General features: G+C 31.8%; 1 protein-coding gene across 1 annotated transcript in view; it reads left to right on the top strand.

Annotated features, from left to right (window-relative positions):
* IKKepsilon (I-kappaB kinase epsilon) overlaps positions 1–21,417 on the top strand; it is a 90,661-nt gene that overhangs the window by 6,731 nt on the left and 62,513 nt on the right. The window contains exons 2-6 of the mRNA XM_035353019.2: positions 8,266–8,382; positions 8,480–8,620; positions 11,285–11,414; positions 16,475–16,565; positions 17,157–17,247. Coding sequence (XP_035208910.1) covers positions 8,281–8,382; positions 8,480–8,620; positions 11,285–11,414; positions 16,475–16,565; positions 17,157–17,247 — 555 coding nt within the window. The 5' untranslated portion in view covers positions 8,266–8,280. The remainder of the gene's footprint in view (positions 1–8,265; positions 8,383–8,479; positions 8,621–11,284; positions 11,415–16,474; positions 16,566–17,156; positions 17,248–21,417) is intronic.

Raw genomic sequence — 21,417 nt, 5'->3', positions numbered from 1 at the left:
ACGCTCCCTTTACTTTGTCCTTGTACGCATCGATATATTTTCACTTAAAAAGTCAAAGGAGCACCCAATTCTACAATACAGGTAAACAAAAAATTCGTAATCTCTATAAACTACATTTTAAACCAAACAATAAAATAACATAAAAAAGGAAAAACATGTTATACATTTAAGTACTACAAAAAGTAAATATCCGCTTACCCTGAAAACTATCTGAACTCAAATCCGTATATCAGCGTCGCCACATCTGAACCTTTCTTTCTACAAACCAATTAAAATTCATATAAATGGTTTTTACGTTTGACTAGATGCACATCCTTCCTACAGGACACTTATAATAGCTACTAAGTAAATCTTCATTTACACACCAGTCAATTAACGCTCTTTTCCCCTTTCGTTCCAAATTGTACAGAAACTTCAAATTAATCTTACTACATTCAGCAATTCTACTGTCTAAACAATAAAAACAACACACACCACAAAAGTGCTTACAAAACATCCCATGATTCAAAATTTCCCAGAATCATGCACCTGATTACATCACAGTAGGGTTTCTATAACATTCAACTATTCAGGCTACCATAAATGAAACAACAACTTGGCGATAAATGAAACAACTTCACCATAATACAAGGGGTACCTTAAAGTCTACTCTAACCGCTACTTTTATTCAAGTTTTTGTATTTATCAATATTTTCTGTACTTTTTCTAGTTTAATTTATAGAACACATTAAAAAATAATATACAGTATTTACTTGCATAATAGTTGCACTTTTTTTGCCAATTTTTCATTGTGAAGTTCTAGGTGCTATTATGCAGGAAAATATGCTAAACAATATATTGTACACTCTAATGCTAAAATATTAAAAAAATTCATTATAATAAACTTAGTAACTTACCAAATGTTTCCAGATTATTAAAAAGTCCTTTCATCAATTGTACACAAGAGGCATTTTTCTTTTTATGGTAATATTTTTATAGACATAAAATTCACAAATAACCTGTATGGAATAACATAGTACATAATTCATTACTAATCATTTTCACTGAAGGTATCAGTATTACTGTTGTAATGTGAATCAATGTCTGAAAAGTCTCCGTCATTCCATAAAATGTCATCTTCACTTCCGTACAATGTGTTGGAAGATACCGCACATCCATCATTTCGTAATGCACGAACATAAGAAAGAAGTTCATTTTCTATCACTGAGAAAATACCCTACTTTGGTTCTGTGACTTGCTTGCATATATACCGGCTGGTTATAATTAAACTTCTCCTATAAAAGGCATTCTACAGTGCAAACGGATGAACGGAATGAAACGAAAATTTGTACAGTCAAAAGTCGTTAATCCGGACTCGTCAGGACTTTGGCGATTCTGGATTATCAATTTTTCCGGATTATAGATCATTAGTTTAAATATGGTAAGATGGCATGCACAAATTACAAAATTAAAAATATGAAACCGTAATTTATGAAATAAAGAACAATTATGATCTAAAGGGTATCAAAATTTACAAAAAGAAAAGCTTAATATTTATTTGTTTACTTTATTAAGCATTTCTTTCAATGTAAGTTGTTTAAGTTGCTTCGTTTCATGTTATAATACTTTCTCTTTAGTTCTATAAACATACATAATTTCTTCTTCAGTTACAAAGTTCCACTGTTCAAGTCCTAAAATTGCCGTGTCGACAATACCGACTAATTTGTCAATCGAAATTTTTTCGTTTTCAATAACCTCTGTGTCACTTTCTTCACTATCGGAAGCGAATTACAATGACGAGGAACTTGATTTAAATCATATCAAAGATGGAGTATGTTGAGATGAAATACTACATTTAGTAAGGAATTATAAGCCAAATAAAATAAAAACATCTGCCCTGAAGATAAGGATAGTGCTGACAGGTTGACTTCCAATTCATTGTGCGCCGCAGCGTTCCCCCTCCCCCCCGGCGCAGAGCAGCGTGAAATTGATAAACAGATTTCGGATTTTGAAACATACTTTCGCTTTGTAAATCCTTTACATATTAGTAAATATATATCGGAAATTCTATTTGACATAATCGAAAATTCAAGCTTTTATAAAATTGCTCTAACAGTCTGCAAAAAATAATAAGGCGGATCCAATTCGAAGATTAAGGAACAACGCAATATGCAATGATAATTTTAGCTTAGCTTATACCGTCCGTTTTACATTAAACGTGCATGCGTAAACGTATTATGAGCATGCGCACATGCATATTCGCATCCATGAAGGTCTTACACGCACGCGTAAATGCCTACGCATGCGCAGAAAGGTTGTAGCTATGAGGACCAGATTATGGTGTCCGAATTAACGACTTTTGACTGTATATGGGATATACATGAGATGCGCTCATGGAATTTCGAAAAAAAAATTTATTTCCAAAATGTCCACCAGAGGGCACCTTTTTGGGAAAACATGAAATTTAACACAATAAACGGCCAAAACGCAATACAGAAACAATATTAACATTTATTGGCTAGTTTCTGATTACCTTGTCATCAAACCACATTAAGTAAAGGTAAGGGAGAAACAAAAACAATTCAGTTTGCAGAAACAAGAACAGATTAGGACAAAATTGCACAAGAGGAGCAGTTGTTAATCGTGTCTAGGATGATGTAGGGAAAGGTGCTCCACATGACAACCCTCATTCACCTGCAAAATTTTAAGTCAATGGACTTGGACAGTGTGTTCAACAGCGAATCATAACGGATCAGTTGTAAGGCTTTGCACATGAAGCGTTATGGAGTTCTTTAAGTCATTCAACATCGCAACACCTTCATGATACACCAGACTTTTTAAATAGTCCCATAACCAGAAATCGCACGGAGTTAGATCAAGCAAATGTGGTGGCCATGGATTAGGAAAGGAGCGACTAATAACACATTCTTCTATGAAGTGGAGCAATAGCACCTTCACAGACCTATGTATATGTGGAGGCACACATCTTGTATGAAAATGGTCAATGTAAGAACCCGCCTTTGTGGCACAACAAATGTCTGCAGCATGTCATGGTACTGACGGCACGTAACAGAACATATGACAGGCCCACGTTCACCGATTTCCTCAAAGAACAATAGTCCAAAGATGAATGTCATTGTGAATCCACACCAGACAGTGACCTTTGGAGACTGTAGGAGAATTTTCGGTGTGGATCTGTGGATTTTCCTTAGCCCAAATGCGGCAATTCTGTGTGTTGACTGTCCCATTGAGGTAGAAATGAGCCTCGTCACTTCACAGAATATTCCAAGGCCATGACAAATCAACAGTCATTCTGTTGAGAAAACTGACTGCAAATGAGAGTAGTTGCAGCTTGTCCCTATCAAGCAGCTCCTGGTATCACAGATTTTGTATGGGAAGTAGTGCATTGTGTTTCTGACGGTGCTGTAAGAATAGCCTGTCTGTCGAGAAACTGCCCCCAAACTCTGATGTCTGCGACTGTGCGTCAGCAGCTGTCATGATGGCATCAACAAGTACTGGTGTAACATGTTTACGGCCTCTTGCAGGTTGAACTCCTAATTTCTCCATCTCTTCAAATCTCTTAATCATGGCCCGGATACTTTTAGTAGACATTGGTCCATGCTGTATGTTCTTTCTACAACAAAATTCATGCAGCAGAAGTAGCAGCTTCAAAAATGCATCAGAAGCATTTCTCTTGTTTTTGTAAAACTGCCTCGCCAATAATGCATGTTCAACTAAAGAACCCTCATTAGTACAGCCGGCAACTTCGACTTAAACATGACAAACATCTGCAAACATTTTATACCCTAACTTGTTTTGCATAAAGTTTCCTCTTCTTCCCAAGCATCCAAATCTCAACATTTTTCTCCTACAACTGACAGCTTTTCCCAGTTTTGCATTTTGTTACTCATAATGCATGGTCTGCATTGTACATATTGTTTCTGTATTTCGTTTTGGTCATTTATTGTGTTAAATTTCATGTTTTCTCAAAAAGGCGCCTCTGGTGGACATTTTGGAACTAAAAGTTTTTTTTTCTGTGAGCTCATCTTGTGTATAGCCCATATACAAAGTTTCGTAGCATTATGTTTACACATTTATGCTGTAGGATGCTGTTACATAGGGGGGGAAAAAAAAAGAATTAGAATTACCTTTTACATTTAACTTTTTAACTGACTTCACTGACTTCTTCTTGGTGCCACGACATAAAAAAAAAAAAAAAAAAAAAACGTCAAACTCAAACTAAAACTAAGTACTTACTTCTTTCATAATAATCAAAATTTTAACACTTTAAAATCAAAGAAAATATCCTCTGTGGTGTTTTGCTAAAAACGGAGATTATTTATAAAAACCAAAACCCTTAACATTTAAAATACCACACAAATCTCTTCAAAACATCAGGGAAAGATACAACTCACATTTAAGAAGTCTACTCAACAAATCAAAATAAATTAATTAGCCAATCGTATAGTCACAACTCTTAAAACTGATTTTTTCCCCCCTACTACCACAATATCGATAGAATAACCATGTTCCGTAAGGATCACATGGGTGACCTACAGTAGACCACAATTAAACTCAAATAAAAATACAATAATAAAAATAATAAACACATTTATTGAATATTCCCACACCTTATAATTTAATATAGCTGGCCAGAATACCCCCACAAAACATAATCTTAAGATTTACTCATTATTTCAATCTCGTTTTTAACATAATTCACATCTTACAAAATCATAGTGAAACACCTCAATATTAATGTTTTAAACATGTACTCAAGAATTTCAATTCGTGACCGTTAAACATTAAAAAGAAACTAACATTTTCTCAACTATTGATTGATCTATTAACAGCAAAATACAAATTTTAATCTATATAAATAGTCGGCTAAGGTGTTAGAATTTAACTCTTCCCAAATCCTAACGAATACTTATGAATGAAAAGCAAAATAAAAATAAAAATGTTTGCTCATGAATCTGCGTATATCAGTCCGAGAGCCTCTGGGAGCTGCCAGGATCGAGTCACAAAACGTCGAAACAAAATGGTCCAACTTTATCATTGTCCGGAAAACCGATACTGATGTCTGTTCAAAGCACAACAGAAATTTTCTCATAGTTCCACTTCATCGTTGTCAGGAAAACCGATACTGATGTCTGTTCAAGGCATAACAGGAATTCTGTCATAGCACCCGCACTACTCAGTCCAGCAGCATTTAACTAAAAAAAAAAAAAAAAAAAAAAAAAAAAAAAAAAAAAAAAAAATCAGCCTTCCCTTTTATTTTGAAGACTCTCTGAAGATAACAGAAGGAGATGGACAGCAGAAGATGACGACTTCCCTCTTTTTCCATATTTTCCAAAGCAAACTGGAACTTCAGCGCGAGCAATTCAGACTCAACTCTTCCACACATAGAAAACATCAAAGACATTACGCTAGACCTAGCCCCAGATCTTCAGCCAATTATGCTGAAATTTAACCGAAAGGAGCCTGCGATAAGCTCGGTCCGGTCCCCGCTGCCAGTGCCACAGATATAAACAATAATAACCGTAACTGCGTTCGCCCCCAAGTCGTCGCCGAGTAACGCTCCTCTCCAAGTCGATTAAAACTGGACCAAATCTTACGTAAATCTCTCCAAAATCTCCTTTCTTCTCCCGTGCAATGGCTTAATAAAATTCGGTTGACACTCACCAAGAAATGCCTCAAAATCACTATTGGCTGAAACAACACTAAAATTAGAAATTTAACGAATCTTAAAGAAACTTGAACCCCTTCTAGCCAACTACGACCAGGTGATAAACCATTACGAAATTTCCAAGAAAATTCAGAACTCTCAGCAAGATGACAGACCCTTTCTTTCCCACACAACAGAAGAATGTTTCCAACCTATAACTCTTTCAAATAATCATTGGCACTTAGAACTATTCGCCTCTGAACGAGCAAAACACGTGTTTTCAGCCCCCGCAAAAAGAGGAAAAATGCAGCTGGCTGCAACTGACCGCTTCGTGGGAAACGGAAGTAACAAGCCTCGCCCTTTTTTCTGAATTACATCTTCAGCTAAGCTTAAAGGAGCTTTGCCGTAATTGAGTTAAAGTTTAAACAATACTAAATATTATACACTAATTCTTAAATATGAACATTACAAATTCATTGTTCACAGTAAAATAATATAATTACTAAGAATACCGTATGCACGGTAAAATAATACGTAATAGTTATACACAACAAAATAATACATAACATTTTCCATAACAATGCCTTTTATAGGGTTTAATTATAACCACATAGTATATTTGTTTCTTGTAGCAATTGTTTGGATTTTGTCCAGTTCTTTATTAATTTTTCACTTAAATTCCATTCTATTTTAGCAGCTCTATTTCCATTCTCTTCTGCTAAATCAATCATCTTCAGTTTAAATCCTACCTTATAACTATTCTTTCTAAACTTTCTTTATTCAAGCAGAAAAAAAAGGCATCCAAAACACTCGAGCATGAAATTCATTGCAAGACAAAATGTCGGCAAAGATTCTTTTTCTGTAACTTTAGAAACATGCAGCCTAGTAAATGTACATGTGTAGAAACATGCAGCCTAGAGTATGTACATGCTTTCTTCAATGAAGAACGAGTTGAAAGCTTTAACTTGAGGGAGGGGAATAAGAAATTCTGCCCCAGGGATCTCTTCCATCCTCACAGAGGAAGTAGGCAATTCCTTATCTCACTATAGAGTGACTATTGAAAATGTCAATGGGAGTGACAGAACAGATGAATCCATTATGAGTACTAGCGCTGGGAAGAGCACAGCTAATAATCTTCTATTTTCTAAATGAGGGTCAAATACGCGACTGTGACTTTTATTAGGGAAAAATAGTTTGACAGTTTTTCTGCTTCAAAATAGGGAGTGATTTTTACGCAAGGATGACTGTTAGACAAGTAAACACGGTAAATTTAAATAAATGTGCATGTATTTTTTGAGTTTTGGAAAGGAGCAGAGGTTAATCGTCTATCAATGGTGAATGGGGCGAAAAAGGCTGAGAACCACTAAGTGGAATAATGGTACTTTTGAGTCCCAGACCTGAAACAGAGAGGTGATTCAATATTGTTTGATGAAATTTCTCCACAATGTCATTTGTCTCTGGATGTAAAGGAGGGGTTTGAATCTTTTTCCTGTGGAGAATTCCGTATAATCTTTTAAATATGGCAGATGTGAAATTTATTTCTTGGTCAGAGGGAATTAGATGAGACACTTCAAATCAGAAAATCCAGTTTTCCACTAGAACTGTGTTAATTGAAGCTTCTTAATCAGATGTGGCATAAGCTTCCAGCCATTTACTAAAAGAGTTCATTACAACTAAGATGTACTTATTTCCCTTAGTTGCATGAAGTAAAGGTCCAGGAATATCCAAAGCAATTTCAAATGGTGTTCTTACATTGTAGTACTGTAATATTCCTCCTGGACAAGTACGCAGGCTTTTTTTTTAGGTTCGTATGTGTCACAGGATTTGCATAACCTTTCTACATCTGTCCAGAAGAAATGTTTACAAACTTTATAAAGGGTCTCCATTACACCAAAATGACATCCAAGAGGGCAATTGTAAAGCTTTGAGGGAATTCTGGGGATGCGAGATCTCGGTAAGATGAGTTACCATCTGAAACACTTTCCGTCGTTGGCTTCATTTGAGGTAGAGGACTCTGATCCCTTGCAGGCAAAGTAAATACCATGAAGCTCAATATGTTTTTGTTATATATATAAAGGATGCAATTTTTACCAATTGGTCTTTTTTTTTTTTTTTTTTCTCTAAGGTTCCATTAATGGCCTCAGTTTAAGATCTTCCATTTGGTTCTTTTCCAGCTATTCGCTGCACCAAGCATCATTTCCTGATGTTATGGAGTGTGTGTTAATTTGTTTGACCACGGGGTCTTCAAAACCATATTTTTACATGGCTTGTAAGCACTTTTGTGAAGTGTTTTTGATAGTATCTCAGCATTCCCATGTGAAATTCCTTTGCGATGTTAAATTAAAAATAAAGTTAAGTTTGCAGTGTTAAATCATTATACTTTTTCAGTCATATTCCTTTATCTTCATATTTTATCTTATTTTTATATTATTTTCCTGTTAAAATTGAAGTTATTTTTCATCAATAATAAATTAGCATTAGCAAAATATTAATAAATTAAACATTACAAGGGCTTCACAGTTCTTAATTAAAAATCATAATCTGAGAATTTTGTTATAAGTATATTCACTTTTTATTTGACAAGAATTAATATTCTGTTGTAATTTGTATTGTTACAGATTACAAAGCAACTTATGAAAATGAGTTATTTGAGAAGTTCTGCCAATTATATTTGGAGCACAACATTTGCATTAGGGAAGGGTGCAACAGGCTCAGTTTATCAAGGAGTACATAAGGTACTAAAAATTATTTGTGTCTATATTTGAATTTTTTTTTTTACAGTGTATAAATATTTGCTAAATATTATATGTAATTTTTTTTTTCTTCTTTTAGAAAACTGGTGAATCTGTAGCTGTAAAAACATTTAATCATACAAGCCATTTTCGACCATTAGAAGTTCAAATGCGAGAATTTGAAGTTATGAAAAAGTTATCTCATGAGAATATTGTTAAAATGGTCGCTATTGAAGAAGAGGTATTTAATGTTGTGTTTTTTACAGTAATTTTTGTATTAAATGAGATCACAGATTTATTAGTAATTGCTGAAAATTAACTAAAAATTGCAAAAGATGAGCTTTTGTAGGAATTATTTATATCTTTATATGTTTTAAATTATATTAAAATTAGTCTTGCTGGCTATTTTCATTTTGTGATTAATCAATGGAAAAGGGTTACTTACATAATATCTTATTGGCACTAAAAGTTATCAAAGCTCCTTCAAAACTTATGCCAGTCATTTCAGTAGGAATTTGAAAGAACAGATTGCTCTTCATAATAAAAAAAACGTGTTACAAATGTAACATGCAATTTTGGAGACCTCAAACCATGTTCCTTATTGAATAGATATTTTTTGTTACAATTTTTCACATTGCATCCCCATAGTTTATCCATTTTCAAATAAAACTCCACTCGTACCCATTAATATATACTTTTTTTTTAATGCCAGAATTTTGTAACTTTGAAAGTATTTTGCTTCAGTTCACTGAAGGAATTTTCCAGTCTTTTAATAAAAATGAATAAGAAAATAAGCAATTTTTTAATACTATAATAAATAATTTTTCCAAAATGTGAGGAAAATGTGCATGACACAAATATTTTTTTTCAAAATGTTAGGGAAATAAATGTTAATTTATGTTCCGTTTTATAAAAACAAAATAGCTTATTGATAATAATTGGTATTATATAAAATCTAGGCAAAGATTTTTATGATTGTTTTAGGATTCATTATACTGATGTTAGGATGTGTAAGTTATTACTGATGCTAAATCACATTGGCAATAATTTTTATCTGTTGAAGGTGGTCAGTGGGAAAATATGTAAGTACAAAAAAGCAGTTAAATAAGTTTTTAAAAACATACATCCAAAAGTGCATTGATATATTCTTTTAATTAAAATTTTTAGTTCAGAAGGGCTATTAATTTCATATTGGCATTTTACATCAAATCCCTGTAAATGGCATATCACTTTTCAAATTGTTGCCACTAAATATTATCACCCTATGTATTGTATTTAAAGAAATGAAATAATGAATCTACATAAATGTATGTATGTTTCTTGCATTGTGATAAAACAACGGTACCTAGAGCCATCATATTTTGAATAATGTAATCCTCCACCCGAATATGGGCATCTGGAAGCCCAAATTTGGAATTTGTTTTATTATCTAGTTCATATTTATATTTTGTAAAACTTTAACAAATTTTTGATTAACAAACTCGATGATTTCAAAGTGAGCAATGGAAACACTGTATGGGGGAAAAAAAAAAATTATCAACAGTGCGCGAGACTGTGTATCGGAAATTCTTTTGTGATACTGCTGTTGAATTGAATTTTATGGTTTAAGTGCAAAGAACGTGATATTTAATAAATAATGGTAACACACAAAATGTTAAAAAAGAGGCCCAATTGAGCGTAATATAAAATTTGAAAAATTACAGATTCCCCCCCCCCCACCTTTTTTTAAATTTTTATTTAATAAAATATATTATTGTATTTTTAATCCTGAGTTCTTAAATATAAAGCACAAAATTGTATCAATTTATTCCTCTAATTAAAATTTTTATTTGCTGGCTGTTAATCAGTTTTGAGTGGCCATTATTACTCTGGAGCATTCAAGGATTACTCTCCTGAAAGCATGCTTTTCTAAATGTAGAAATACAGATATCTGTTCGTAACTCAACTTATAAATATGTGTTATAATTGAATATAATTAATAAAATTTGGCAAAAATTGGTTTTGGTTATAAAAATAAGTATTAAATGGTAATTAAGTTATCCTGCAATATGGTAAATAATGATTTAAGTTTCAACTCTCTCTATGAATGGTTGTTTTTTTAAATCTATTTATGAAGACTTTTAATTAGCATTTATTAGCAAGTCTGAACAATTAATTATTTTACTCTGTGTTTTCAAAAACTTTCATTTAGTGTGATAATATTTAGATCATTAAAGAAAAAAACAAAATATTTTAAATAATAAGGCAGTATGTATGAAATGACACAAAATTCTGTGACCAGATAAGAGCAGTCATACCACTCAGGGAGTTAAGTTCATATTAATAAACAGTTTGAATGACATATTTACTAAGAAAAACTGTTAGTTTACTTTCTGTTTATCCACATTTCTGATTGATAGATAATATGCATATTTATATAATTTTTCAACAAAGTACTATGTTCATGTCAGTTTATATTATTATCTTATTCATTCAACATTGGAAATCATTTTTAAATAATCGTGCAGATTATTTATACCAAGATGAAACTACCTATATAAAATTTTAGCTAAAAGCTAGCAGTATTTTGAAAATTTTATTATATGTAAAAAAAGTAATGCTGTCAGCAGACAGTTGTCTAAATATATTAACATAACTTATGAACAAAATTCATTAAAATTTTTTTTTCACAAAATTGATTTAGTCATGTAGTTGATGTTAAATTTGGGCATATTAGTATATGTATTTAGGCCATATTATTCCATATTTGGAAGTATATTAAACAACCCATATTTAAATTTATTATATGCGAGTTCAAAAGTTTTCTATGGTTAACTGTAACATTTTAATTTTTCCAGTATCTATAAAATCTTATATATTTAATTGTAATATTACATATTTTTTAATATTATATATTTAAATATAGCTGGAAAGCCAGAAAAAGGTACTAGTAATGGAATTGTGCAATGCTGGCAGTCTTTTTACCATACTAGATGATCCTCAAAATAGCTGTGGCCTTGAGGAGGAAGAATTTCTTTGTGTCTTAAAGGATATGTGTATGTATTATTTGAAAATTTATAATGTAAGTCAGTATTTAGCTGTTTGTAATTCTTAATCAACATAATGCAAAAATTAATCTCAAAGCAAATTGTTAATAGTCTTATAAAATTATTGATTAGTAGTTGACAAAGCATCCAGTGGGAAAGAGTTCAGAGTGCACAAAAACACAACATTGATTGCCATAGATTTTATTTTAGCAGAAGTGTTTTCAGGATTTAGCATTATCAGCTTCTTCATCTGCAACTGAGAAGCATTATTGCCATCTTCAGTCAGGTTCTTTTAGAGTAATTTATTTCTCTCTCTATAGGGCAGTGATTTTTAAATTTTTTTGCTCCATGTGCTTTCACCTTTCACCCAGGGGTGTGTCCCGTATTTCTGTAAAGGGCATCCTGCTGAACACCAAATATTTCAAAAGTTATAGTAATGAATATAATATACTGTTAAACATTTCATGGTATGAAAAATAATTAAATGCATTTGATAAAAATTTTAAATTCCTCAGATTTAAGGTCTAAAATGTAATCAGTAAGTTTTGCAGATAGTTTACATTTTAATTCAAACAAATTCAAACATTAGTTTTGATAAAATTTTATATTAATCATTGTTAAAATTTGAACAGTGGTACAGTTAATGCTGATAATAGTAAAAACAACTACTCAATCTTATAAATTTCACTGATCATGTTATGAATACTGTTGGTATAGTTATATAAATTTGTTATTATGTACAGTATGAGTATGCCTCTTTTTTTTTATCTTTGTATGCACATTCTCTTTACATTTTATGATCTTTAAGTAATTTTAATTTTTTTAGATGACGATCAAAGTCTAACTATCATTAGAATTAAGCCTTTTGAAAAGCTGCCTATTTTATTTTCAATCTATTCATTTTTCAGAAAGATGCTTCACTTAATAATTCAGGTTTATTACATTATCACAGTGATCTCAAACTCAAATTGTGTGCGGGCAGAATTCGCAATCTGAAAGTAGTAGGCGTGCCACAATATATTAAAAAAGGGGGGGCAAAAAAGAAAAAGAATTTATTTGTTAACAAAATATGATTTGTTAGCTAATTTAAAAAATTTTCACTGCATATTTTTAAAATGTCTGTATAAAAAGTAAAGCGTGCGCACACACACACACACACACACACACACACACACACACACACACAAAAAAAAAAAAAAAAAAAAAAAAAAAAAAAAACTTGATAATGAACATTAGAATTTATTCTCTTTCTTTTATTTACTAGATTTTTCTATGAAGTATACAGGAAAAATAATATTTGTATGTAAATAATTATAAACTTCTTTTTTCTCTACCTTCACCTGCGACCCCTCATGGTGTTCTGATTTTCATAAAGTTTGTAATTTTAAGGGAAAATGACTAGAAAGTATCTTCATCGCAAAATGTAATTACTCATTGGCAGTCTAGTTCCTTTCGTAGATTTATTAATGTTCAATTGTAAAAAAAGATTTCAATTTTAAATGTACTGAAACAAAGCGATTATTTTTATTGCAAAAATTTATAACTGAGCATATTTATCTTTCAACGAGTACTAGTAAAAGTTATCTGGATCTTCAAATCTTGTATAAGATTTATATCTTAGTGTCAATTTATTAAGTATGTTTCTATATTTTCCAGAAAGTTGCATTTGTTTTTGGTACTTTAAATAATATAAAATTGGATTTCAAATCATTAATGTCTTTCTTCAAACTCTTGTCGTAACAATGCTAATTAATTTAAAGGAAATGTATTCGCGGGCCTCATAAAATTGCTTCGGGGGCCACATGCAACCTGCCAATTTGAGACTGCTACATTATCATACCTACCTTTAAAAAAAGCCAAAAAGTAAGAAAAAGCCACCTTTAAGTTCAGTATACTGTACAATGTAAAACTTTGAAGTAGAATACTCACTTTTGTGTACGAATACACTCAAATACCAAAAATCTACCGACCTGAAATCCGCCATCTGCCGACTCCTGAAATCTGCATTGCCTCTCAAAATATAAACATTCAGTTTATTGGTTCAGGAAACCGCAACATTGAGTACGAAATATTGAATAAAAAATACCAAATAAAGACGTCATAATTACCGAATAATAATGAGCCATAACGGAAATACCAAATTATTGACATTATGATAAAAGTTTTTTCCCCTCTAATCTGCATCGAGGTAAAAAAGCAGACGATTCAATCAACTCTTCTTTCAAGTTCACAATTCATGTTGTATTTTTTAAGCTTTGTTATTTCACAAGATTATTTAGTGCTGCCTTTTTTTTCTAATAGGGATATTTTGAGGATAAATTAAGAATATTTTAAATTTAAGCCCTTTTTAATACAATTACAGATAAGAAACGCACTCATGATTTTACTGCTTGCAACGTAGAAAAATGTAAACAAGTTGCATTGGCGGAATGCAAAAAGTGCAAATTCTGCAAAAGATGGAGACAGGTGCTACTCCTTGGTTTATAGCAGAATCGTATGGAATTGCAACACGATTGTGTATGATATACGGAAAAATAAAGAAAAGCTGTTGAAATTTTACAGCAACAGTGATTCTAACACTGGAATCCGAAACCAGAAATCTTTGCATGAGGCGTAATCGGCAAACCTCAATGCTGTGTTTATATAATATAATGAATAATATAATCAATTTATATATGTAATAATAATTTAATGCATGTAATAAGTTATTGCAATAATGTATATGATAATTTATTTAAATGCATCTAATACGCCTTATTTATTTTGCACTTTTAGCCTGAAAATTATGATTTATCTTTTCTGTTCTGAAATCCGCACAACCTCTGGTCCCAAGCTTTGCGGATTTCTGGACTTCTACTGTAATACCTAACATGTAATAATTGCACCAAATTCAGTGATAAACAAAAAATACTCATCTTCTCCATTTGAATGTGATAAAAGTACAGCATGCATTTAGGGAAAACTCTAGTATACTTTCATGTTGCAGAAGGAAAAAAAAGGAAATGTTTTTCTCTTTGTCTTTTGTAAAGTACAGTGTTTCATTAATGATGCTGATATGCACATAGCATGCAGATTAAAAATTAGAGAAGACACGGCAGCATGCAGTTAATTTTGCTTTAAATTTCTGATTCTGAATAAAATCAATGATTTATTTCAAAGTTGTGCATTTAAAGTAATTAATAAGGATTTTGCTATTCACTCGAGTTAAAAATTATAATTCCTTTTTTTGCTATTTCAAATTTATAGACATATGCCACGTGCATCATTTTGCCCTAAGATGATGCCCTTGCTTTCACCATTGCTGGATCGTCCTCCATCCTTTCCAAAACTTGAAAAATATATAGATGCATTTATTGAGATTTGGATTATTTTCTAATGTGTTTTAAAAATTAAACAACAAAAAGTTTTGAAAATATCTTTAAATACCCAAACTTGAATAATAATAGTTTTCTGTATTCGTAAAATAAAACTAAATACTTAACAGCTAAATAAAAGACTGACTGCATTTCTCCCCCGAAACTATGAAATCCCCTCCTGATCGAGAACTTCTGCTGTAGGGGTAGCCAAATAAGTGATGTTTAATATAATAGGAGCATTTTCACCTCAGTGCTGAGTTTTTATGCTGTACAATAAGTCCAAGGATAATAATATTTTTTAAATAATTCTATCCACAGTGATAAATATCTTTAAATACCCAAAACTTGAATTATAGTAGTTTTCTGTATTCATAAACTAAAACTAAATACTTAACAGACTGACTGCATTTCTCCCCCTAAACTATGAAATCCCCTCCTGATCGAGAACTTCTGCTGTAGAGGTAGCCAAATAAGTGATGTTTAATATAGTAGGAGCATTTTCACCTCAGTGCTGAGTTTTTATGCTGCACAGTAAGTCCAAAGATAATAATATTTTTTAAATAATTCTGTCCACAGTGAAGTTTATGCCCAAATATTGGGTCAGTCCATAAATTCGTGCGCATTTTTGGTGAATTTTTAAATAATATAAAAAAAACACAACTTGACATTTTAATCAATTATATATTTTCCTCCATTATCTATAATGTCTCGCCATCGTACAGGCAGCTTTTTTTATGCTATTGCTGTAGAAAGACTCTGGTTTTGATGCAAAAAAACATGAAAGTTCATTGTGTACATCCTGTTTTGAATTTATTTTTTTTCCCAGTAAAAAATTTTGTAAGGCATGAAATAAGTGAAAATCACTTGAGGCAATATCTGGGGAGTAAGCAGGATGTGGCAAAAGCTCCCAATTAAATTCACTAATTTTTTGCAGCGTTGTTCGAGCCGTATGCAGTCTAGCGTTATCATGATGAAACAGCACTCTCTTGATATTCACCAATCGTGGGCGTTTTTTGATTAATTCTGAGTTTAGATGGCAAAGTTGTTCACTATAAATGTCTGAATTAATCGTTTGATTTGATTCTAACAGTTCAAAACGTCCTGAACGGGGTTCATCATCAATGTTACTTTTTCCAACTTAAAATTTTTTAAACCATTTCTGGGCAGTCCTTACACTAATAGTGTGTTCACCATTTTCACTATTAATTTTTATCGCTGCAAACCTGGTAGATTCACCACATGAAAATAAAAAATGTAGCACAGCACTTTTGTACTGATTATCTATCTTCATCTTCTATGGGTACTAAAATGTGTTCGATCTTTACAAAAGTTGGTGATGAACTGAATAATATGTTAGTCAAATGATGACAAGTTTCAACAGGTTCAAAATTGTATTGTTTTAATAAATGCGTCATAGTAAATTCCATGCATACTTTTAATGCGCACGAACTTATGGACTGACCTGATATATATGTATTTCTGGGTAGAGGTGTTGTGGAAAAAGTTGTCTTAAAAATTACTGCAAAAAGTAAAATGTACAAATTGATAGAAATGTACAAGTTGGTAGAAATTGATAGAAATGTACAAGTTGATAGAAATTGATAGAAATGTATAAATGGACTGTAAATTTAACTGAAAATTATGTTATGGATTTTGTATTTTTAATATCAAGGTTTTATTTTCAATTTTTTAAATATTTTTTTCCTCATTTAGCTGCTGGTATGAAATATTTGAGAGATAACAGTATTATACACAGAGATTTAAAACCCGGAAATATTATGAAATTTATCTCTGAGGATGGAAGGTAATTTTTTTTTGGATGAATCAGTACTTACCCTTATAGAGGCTTTTTAATTTGGGACTTAATTAATGGAGATTCACTATTGAAATGAATTTTTAATGGCATAGTATTCTAAATTTTTACAATACAGTAATTTTAGTCTAGCATACTAATTTAAATTAATTTTTAAAATTGAATTTTCAAAATTAATTGATTAAAAAAATAAACCTTAGTATGTGAAATTCAATACATATTCTTCTACCTGAAATGCTTTTATTATTTAAGATTTGTGGTAGTTGCAAAATTAAATTATGTATGTGTATGGTAATTTTTTTTTCAGAATTTTGAATCAGATATTTATTTATATAATTTCCATTCTGTAAAAAGATCTTGATGCATTTAAGAGTTTTTAATTTTTTAATTTGAGCTAAAATTATTAATTAAGCTGAGCGTGCAAGCAAAAAAAAAAAAAAAAAAAAAAAAAAAAAATCTAAGAATATCTAAATGTAATATGAAGATTTCTTTAAATCATCTTGTAAAATCTTAAAAATAATTCTGTATAATTTATCTTTATTAATCGTATAATACTTTAGCCTAGAATTCTATTATCTGTAGATCAATTTACAAGTTAACTGATTTTGGTGCTGCTAGAGAACTTGATGATGATCAGCAGTTTATGTCTTTATATGGCACTGAAGAATATTTGGTAAGAAATGTAGTATTGTTGCAGATATTAATATTTTAATGTTACAAATATGTTTTAGAACTTTTTTGTTTCCTTCTCACAGTGACTGAGGAAACCATTGAACCCTTTTGCTGGATATTATTTTCAGAACAAGTGTGAAATTTTAAGTATTGTTTATGGAATTTTAATTATTTCAGTATGCTTAATTTATGCAGTTTAATAATTTTTTTTTTGGTCTGGTGTACATTATAGTGTATACCTTGAAACTGATCTAAACTCGTTCATCATCAAAAAGTATTAAGGCCGACCAGTGGTCTTGCAGTTAAAAAAAAGAGAGAGAGTACTGGTAATTCAGTCTGGGTTCAAATCACAGTGAATGGACATGCTGCATGGAAATTTTCATGCTTTTCACCATTTGTAATATGGATATCAGCCAGTTTTCCTCAGAAATTCCTTTCCTTAGCATATAACCCATGCATGCATTGATGCAATCTAATCCAAAGTAGATGTTATGAAGAATGTTATGAAGAAATGTTTATAGCTGTTTTTAAAAAACTTACTTTTATCTGTTTTTTTCATAAACAGAATTTAGTATATTAATGCATTTAAAAATATTTTTCTTTTTGGATTAAAAATAAAATCTTATCTTGTGCATAATGTTATATTTCCATAAAATCTTGTCTTGTGCATAATGTTCCCATATATAAATCTATGTAGCTGTTTTTCTGTTTCCCCCTTTTGTAAAGTTCTTAAACTATTGATTGACTTGTTGAGTATCAGAAATTTTTTGTGTGAGAAGATACTGTTAAATGGGAAAAAAAAAAAAAAAAAAAAAAAAAAAAGAGAAATAGGCATCCAATAGCAAAATACCAATTTTATGTTTTGTAATCACACTTAAAAAAAAAAAAAAAAAAAAAAAAAATATTATACATCTTTTTCTTGCATAGAATAATCATTATTTGGTGTTTGTTACTTTAACTTTGAAAACAACTGTAAGAAAAAAAATTGCAGAAGTTTTGTTTAAATAAAATATTTTGAATTCTTGAATTTGTATATTGGTGCCCAGTGCAGTATTAACATGACAGGCAGAATTATTATGCTCATATCGCAGATAATTCTGTTCGGGTTCATTTTTTAGCTTAGTACTGTTGGGATTTGAACTGGCAGAGAGAATGAAATACAGTCAAAAGTCGTTAATTCGGACACCCATAATCTGGAATGATCTATAATCCGGACCTCAAAGCTAAAAACTTTCTGCACATGCGCCACGTTGACACATGTGCATAGGCGTTTACGCGTACGCGTAAGACCTTTTATGTCTGTGCATATGCGTGTGCGCAAGCGCAGAATACGTTTTCACGTGCACGTTTTATGTATAACGGACGGTATAAGCTAAAATTATCTAATTATCTATTTCAGTTATTGTTGATGATTGCGTTGTTCCTTAATTTTCGAATTGGATCTGGCTTATTATTTTTTGCAGACTGTAAGAGCAATACTATAAAAGTAAACTTGAACTTTCGATTATGTCAAATAGAATTTCCGATTCTGGAGCTCCCAAAGGATCGTACAAAGCGAAAGTATGTTTCGATGTCCATCAAACAAAAAGTGGATTTGCTGCAAAAAATGGATAAAGACATGATGAATGTGACAGAAAGGTTAGTGAAAACGAAAAAATTTCGATTGACAAGTTAGTCGGTATTCTCGGCACAGCAATTAACGGGACTTGAACAGCGGAACTTTGTAACTGAACAAGAAATTATGTCTGTTTATAGAATTAAAGAGAAAGTATTATCGCTTAAAACGAAGCAACTTAAACAACTTACATTGAAAGAAATGTTTAACAAAGTAAACAAATAAATATTAAGCTTTTTTTTTTTGGTAAATTTTGATACCCTTTAGATCATAATTGTTCTTTATTTCATAAATTACGGTTTCATATTTTTAATTTTAGAATTTCTGCAAGCCATCTTATGAGATTTAAACTGATGATCTATAATCCGGAAAAATCGATAATCCAGAATTGCCAAAGTCCCAACGAGTCCGGATTAACGACTTTTGACTGTAGTTAATTTTAGCTTGATTGAAAATGCATTTTGATGGTTCAAAAGAAAACTAAAAGCCTTTCTTGATGTCATGTTAAGTAAGATAAAAATGACAATCAAAATGCATTTTGATGGTTCAAAAGAAAACTAAAAGCCTTTCTTGATGTCATGTTAAGTAAGATAAAAATGAAATTTTCTTCTGACAGGTATCAGAATTAGGGCATATTTAAGGATAATAAGGAAGTATTTGTAATCTTTAATTATATTTATATAGAGTGATCAATGTCATATAAGTAGTTACAACAAGTAGTAACATAAAAATGGAAGTTCAGAGCTATTACATAAATAATGTTATGTATTAGTTAGTTTTCCCATGTGATAAAGTGCTATAACTTCTAAGATAGAAAGTTTCTTTAAATAATGTTAGAATCCAATTTTAGTTTCATTTGCAAAATCTCAACTGTTAGATGTTGTTTAAATTTATATTTTGTTACTCATTATGATTATATCATTATATGATTTTCCTTTATACGTAGCGTATTCGGAAACATAAGTACCGTTTCATTCTAGCGCCGTCGCAGCGCTGTGATAGGCGTCCCACGCATTCACACTAGTCTTTCTTGTTCACTGACTTTCAATTGTCGCCATTTTGGGTGCTCTATGTTGTGTTTTCAGTTTGCTGTGCACATTCAAAATGTTTAAGACAATTAGTTCTCCCGCTGACTGTAAGATTCGTGCCGTGATTAAATTTTTGAACGCGAGGAATGTTAAACCGGCCGAAATTTATCGTCAAGTGACAGAAGTTTACGGTGAATGCGTGATAAGTGATGGAATGGTGAGAAAGTGGGTAAGAATGTTTAATGCAGGTCGAACAAATGTCCACACCGAGGCTCGGAGTGGTCGGCCTTCTGTTGTCACTGATGATTTGGTAAGGAAAGTTGATGAAGCAATTCATGAGAACAGATGCTTCACAATGACAACTCTTTCAGAGGCATTTCCACAAATTTCACGTACTGTTTTGTTCGAAATTGTGTCTGACTGCTTGAATTATCGCAAACTGTGTTCCCGATGGGTTCCAAAAATGCTCACTGATGTTCACAAAACAAAGCGACTTGGTAGTGCCCTGACATTTCTCACGCGGTACAGTGATGAGGGAGAAAACTTTTTAAACCAAATTGTGACAAGTGATGAAACTTGGGTGTGTCATTTCACACCAGAATCGAAACAACAATCGATGGAGTGGAGACACACTCATTCTCCAAAAAAACAAAAGTTCAAAGTGACAGTGTCATCACAAAAAGTCATGTGCACTGTCTTCTGGGATAGGAAAGGCGTTTTGCTTACTGAATTTCTTCCCAGAGGTGAAACCATTAATGCAGCATGATATTGTGAGACTTTAACAAAACTAAGGCGTGCCATTCAAAACAAACAAAGAGGAATGCTCAGTAAAGGAATTGTGTTGCTCCATGACAATGCTCGGCCCCATACTGCTGGTGTCACTCAATCGTTAATTCGACAGTTTCATTGGGAGCAGTTCGATCACCCACCGTACAGCCCGGACTTGGCACCGTCCGACTATCACTTGTTCCTGCACATGAAGCGCGAGCTTGGTGGCAAGCGCTTTGGATCTGACAATGACACGAAAAATGCTGTGGAGTCGTGGTTATCGAAACTGGCGGGAAGTTTCTTTGGCGATGGTATACAAAAACTGGTCACCCACTATGATAAGTGTTTGATCATTGGTGGAGACTATGTTGAAAAATAGTTTAAGACATGTATTTTCATGTAAAAATAAAATTGGATTCGAAAAAATTGTTTTACTATTTTTTTTTTTTTCAAAACGGTACTTAGTTTCCGAATACGCCTCGTATATTTTCCTTCATTATGATTATGTGACTTTCTCTATGTGTTTTGCATTTTTCTTTATTTTTGTTTAATGTTTGGTGTTGTTAAGAGTAATATACAGTAGAAAACTTGGGAAGACTCAGATAATCGGCAATTTGTGCAATTTTTTCTGCCACCATCTTGAATCGGCAAAAATCGCCATATCTTTGGAAGGATTTTTTTGACGTCAAAAGACACTTTTCAAAATTTTCCTCTTGAGCCGGATATAGGGAAGAAACCCGTGTTAGGCGAAAATCACCTG

The sequence above is a fragment of the Stegodyphus dumicola genome, chromosome 12, assembly GCF_044657685.1.
Source record: "Stegodyphus dumicola isolate Sdum_Otavi_A_Nest chromosome 12, ASM4465768v1".
In the NCBI taxonomy this organism is placed as follows: Eukaryota; Metazoa; Arthropoda; class Arachnida; order Araneae; family Eresidae; genus Stegodyphus; species Stegodyphus dumicola.
This window is presented reverse-complemented; position numbering and strand designations above follow the sequence as displayed.